Below are 4413 nucleotides of genomic sequence, written 5' to 3'. Positions count from 1 at the left end.
ACAGGCTTGGGATGCTCTTTCAAGTCTACAAAATTCTAGTAGGAACTATGTACAACCTGGAAAAAATGTCAATGTTAATTGGCAGAGTCATGAGAATACGAGAACAGCATCAATCCATGGAGGCTATCAGAATGACAACCGTATGTGTCCTGATGTCACTGACATTCCAGTTGTTAGCAGAAATACTTCTTGGGGTTTGGATGGTTCATTGAACAATCATAATAAGTGCACAGGCCAAATCAACGAGTCTTCTAACTGCATGTCTGGAGATATTGATGATGATAACATACTTGAGGTAATTTAGTACGCATTGATTAATTTAAATGAGTCAAATTCATTTGGGTCTCACTAGGCTTGCAAGTTAGAATTGCCAACAATTTGTTGCCACTTGCTTGATTTTATTGCTTTTGAATGAACTGATATAAAATCAAAGGGCTTACCATAGTTATTAGTTGCAGTCATACATAATTTTGTATCAGTTAGTTTAACTTTCAGTCTTTTACTACTAGTTTGCCGNTGAATGTATGTTGGTTATTCCAACTTGAAGGTAGTAGTTTGCACAATTCTTTTGTGAAGTGGAAACTGAAGAGGATGTTTAGCCATTTTATTCAATCTCTAATTATGTTCTTTTGTCNGTAGTTGGTGTGGCTGCTTTGTTGCTTTTTCTTAAAAATAAACCGTTACCTAGTCAAGTTTATCCAAACTGCTTAGATCCATGTAGATGCTGATTTCTCTCTCTTTGTTTCCGTCCTGCTTCTGGTTGCCTTTAAGAACATTGATGTTGACCAAATTGTTGAGAAATACCAGTCGACCTGCACTCCTAAGCCATCAATATCCAAGCTTCCTCCTGTAACACCAAATGCAGATAAAGATGAATTTGCTAGACAGGGGGGGTGATGTTTTGCCACCAGACCTGTGTTTAGATTGCATCCATGGGTACAAGGTATTTTGATCTTTCACAAGTTATCCATGTTCATTTGTAAGTCACAGTATAGTGCGTAGTTCCTATTATTGTTGGTAATATTAGATGATGGTGGAATTTTTTTTCTTTGAAAAATATCAATAGGGTTGTGTGCATTAGGCATTGAACTTTCCTATTTAATGCCAAATCTATTTAAAAAATATAGCAATAAATTTATGGAGTTTAATGGTGCAATTTGATGGAAATTTTTCCTAACTTACACTTCTCTAGTTGTTTATAAAAGGGATCAAATATTTGGTGTTTATTGTTTCTTTAACAGATGCTTCAGTCTAAGTTTTAATTTCAGTTTCAATTTGTGCATGTATTGCTTGAATATTAGTCTTCAGTTTTTCACTCTCCACAAGATGGTCCAGTGTACAAGGCTCACATGTGGGGGGTCCTTTACTCAATATTTTGACTAAACATTTACGGTATTTGTTATTGTCTAGACTTTGTTTCTGATGATCTTAGATAGTATTTTCATTGTATGAGAATGCACATGATTTATCTTCCATATTCTGATGACATCAGACTTGTTGAAGAGGTAGAAAATTGTAATATTTTGACTTTGTTTGAACGTTAAATGTCTAAAACAGTGAAAATTTTAAATAGGAAACTGGTATCTTGGTGGGTATGATTTTTACAACAGTATTCTTATACAAGTGGGATGGTGACTAAAGCAGGTAGTGATCAAATAAAAAAGGGAACTGATTTAATTAAGCGTGTTGACTTGAAAGATTTTTCTGTATGCCAATTTTCCAACCCTAGTAAGCCTCTTCTCCCTTCCTCTGTCTTACTCCCTCTCCTTGGTGTTTGGCAATTCTGCATATACTTTTAGTAAGCTTCATTGGTTTTATAGTAATTTATTCTCTCATCTGCTGCATTCTTTCATCACCATTACAGAAACCTTAAATAGAAACACTCACCTTGAATGAATTATAGACAGTTTACTTAAATATATAGGATTAAGCATGGTGTTTGGCAATTCTGCATATACTTCTAGTAAGTTTCATTGGTTTTATAGTAATTTATTTTCTCATTTGTTGCATTCTGTCATCACCGTTACGGAAACCTTAAATAGAAACACTCACCTTAAATGAATTATAGACAGTTTACTTAAATATATAGGATTAAGCATGCTGGTGATTTCTATATGAAATCTGGTTAACAAGGAATAAAAGTAGCAGTGTTACTCAAGATTTCTGCAAATATAATATTCATTTGCTTGGAGAAATATTCTACTGATCTTGTATGTTTTTAAAATGTTACCAGACTTTAGATATAAATGATGTAATGATGTATATATTGAAAAGTTTATTCCTGAACCTGATATATTGCATCAAAAGGTTATTCTTATTTGGTGGGATTGTTTACCTTGATCAAATGAAGCCACTTTTCTATATCTTAAAAACCTTTTTTTTTTTGGAAAGATCAGTTTGTTCAATGAATCATAAAGTTGTTTTCAGTAATCTTTTTATCTCGCCCGCTTTTCTTACTTGGGCCTATGTTGGTTTCTCCTTACATGACCAAAGGCAAGAATCTCTCATCTTTTCCTTAGTATGCCAAATTCATCCTTTTTTAATCCATTCCATCTACCCCACAATTTTCATCTCTTCAACTTTGATAGAATATTATTATTACTTTTTTTGTTGAAAAGCATTGCATTTATACACTCCATTCCATTACCTTTACCCAATAATTAGACCTTTTGTTGATATTTTACTCGATGAAATCAATAAATTGAAGAAATATTAACTTCATAATAACATTTTAATGTTTTGTGTCTGTTTACTTATTTTTTTTATTTTATTTCTTTATAGTGTATGATGATTAGCTACTTACAGTATGTGTCTTGTTCTACTTCTAATTATTATTCCCATTTGACTAAAGAAAAGGTATTGTGATTCCTGGTGGTAAAAAATAAGCTTTTTTCATCTTCAGCCTTGCAAAGGCACCATGCTATACTGCAGGCATTAGCATTGGAAGAGGATGATGTTCACAAACGAAAGATGAAACATTACTTGACGAGGAAGGCTTGGCCAGGTAGGCTCTAGTTATGCATAATAAATTGAGCATTTTGTTGAGTTTGAATATCAGACCGTAATAGAGATGTCTATACAATGCATTTTTTGTGGTAAATTCTTCATATTTAAATCACTTATTTGTAATATTTCTATGTGTGAAATAGGAAGAAATCTCCGTTGTGTGTTAAATACACACATAGGGTTCTCTATTTATAATAGATGAAATATGGGTTAAGCTCAAATACAAATGAATATGTAAGAATAAAATAAAATAAAATAAGAGCAATGTTTTCCTAATAAACATATAGGGACTATGTTTCCCTTATTAACATAAACACAATATAAACTAAATATAATATCTCTAATACTCCCCTTCAAGTTGGAGCATACAGATTGTATGGACCAAACTTGGAATAAATAAGCTCAATTTGAAATATATGATCTGTCTTCAAGAGTGTGCGGCAAACAGATGTGCAATCACATGTCGACAAACAAATGACATCAATTTATGGACAGTAGTAGACAACTGCGAAATTTCAAATAGCACCATGAAACTTCAAGTGGGATGACTTTGACAAAGGAGAACAATGACAAACTCCAGGGACTAGATTGCCATCAAGTAAGGATGGGGCATGCATCAAAACTACAGGGATTGCCATCACTGACTGATGGGGCCTGTAGTGGCTAAAAGCGACAAAACTACAGGGAATGCCATCATTGACTGATGGGGCCTGTAGTGGTTAGAAGCGACAAAACTACAAGGAATGTTATCACTGACTGGTTACCGAGAAAATCGATACATGAAAAGTATGTAGCGTCGCCATAACCCTACCCTTCTGGTTATGAGAGCTTCCAATCGACGCAAGCCAGAGCCACCGAGCCGAAGCTCTTCTTCACTACTCGGCTTCCCTCGTCACAGATATTGCCGGTATTGCCGATTGAAAGAGATTCGCCGAGCCAGCCGAACAAACACTTCTCAAAGTCCATCTTTACCCTTTCCTGTAAATATTCTTTCTTTTTTACTTAACGGTTCATAACCACCATGCAAAACTCGAAGAACAACCGCAACGGTCAGGCTAAGCCTCACCGTCGGGGGAAGTTAACAAACAAATCCTCTTCCTTTCACAGTCACTCATCGTCAACCGTCGACATGCTGGGCACATCAATTCGACGGCCAATGATGGTGCCGGAACTTCTGCTAGACAGAAATCGCTCCTCTCCGGCCGCGGCAGCGGAGGTTGTCCGGAGGCAACCACCGAAGCTCTTGCTGAAGGTTACGATCATGGGAAGCCTGAGTCCCGTGCAGGTGGTGATTACGAAGCCCTAAAATCATTTATAAACGCCTCAAAAACCACTAAAAACCCTTATCTGGGGTAGTGCCTATCTGAGGTGGAGCCTATCTGTGGTAGAGTCTATCTGGGGTAGAGC

At 35.8% G+C, this 4413-nt stretch overlaps 1 protein-coding gene across 1 annotated transcript in view; it reads left to right on the top strand.

Moving 5' to 3' along the window:
* Positions 1-943, top strand: part of LOC111240921 — a 2037-nt gene extending 1094 nt beyond the window's left edge. Inside the window, exons 3-4 of the mRNA XM_022777012.1 lie at positions 5-295; positions 772-943. Of these exons, the coding sequence (XP_022632733.1) occupies positions 5-295; positions 772-897 (417 nt within the window). The 3' untranslated portion in view covers positions 898-943. The remainder of the gene's footprint in view (positions 1-4; positions 296-771) is intronic.
* The last annotated feature ends 3470 nt before the right edge of the window (positions 944-4413 follow it).

This window comes from Vigna radiata, unplaced genomic scaffold (genome assembly GCF_000741045.1).
Source record: "Vigna radiata var. radiata cultivar VC1973A unplaced genomic scaffold, Vradiata_ver6 scaffold_394, whole genome shotgun sequence".
Taxonomy (NCBI): Eukaryota; Viridiplantae; Streptophyta; class Magnoliopsida; order Fabales; family Fabaceae; genus Vigna; species Vigna radiata.
The sequence above is the reverse complement of the archived record's forward strand: the minus strand, read 5'-3'. Positions and strand labels throughout refer to the sequence as shown.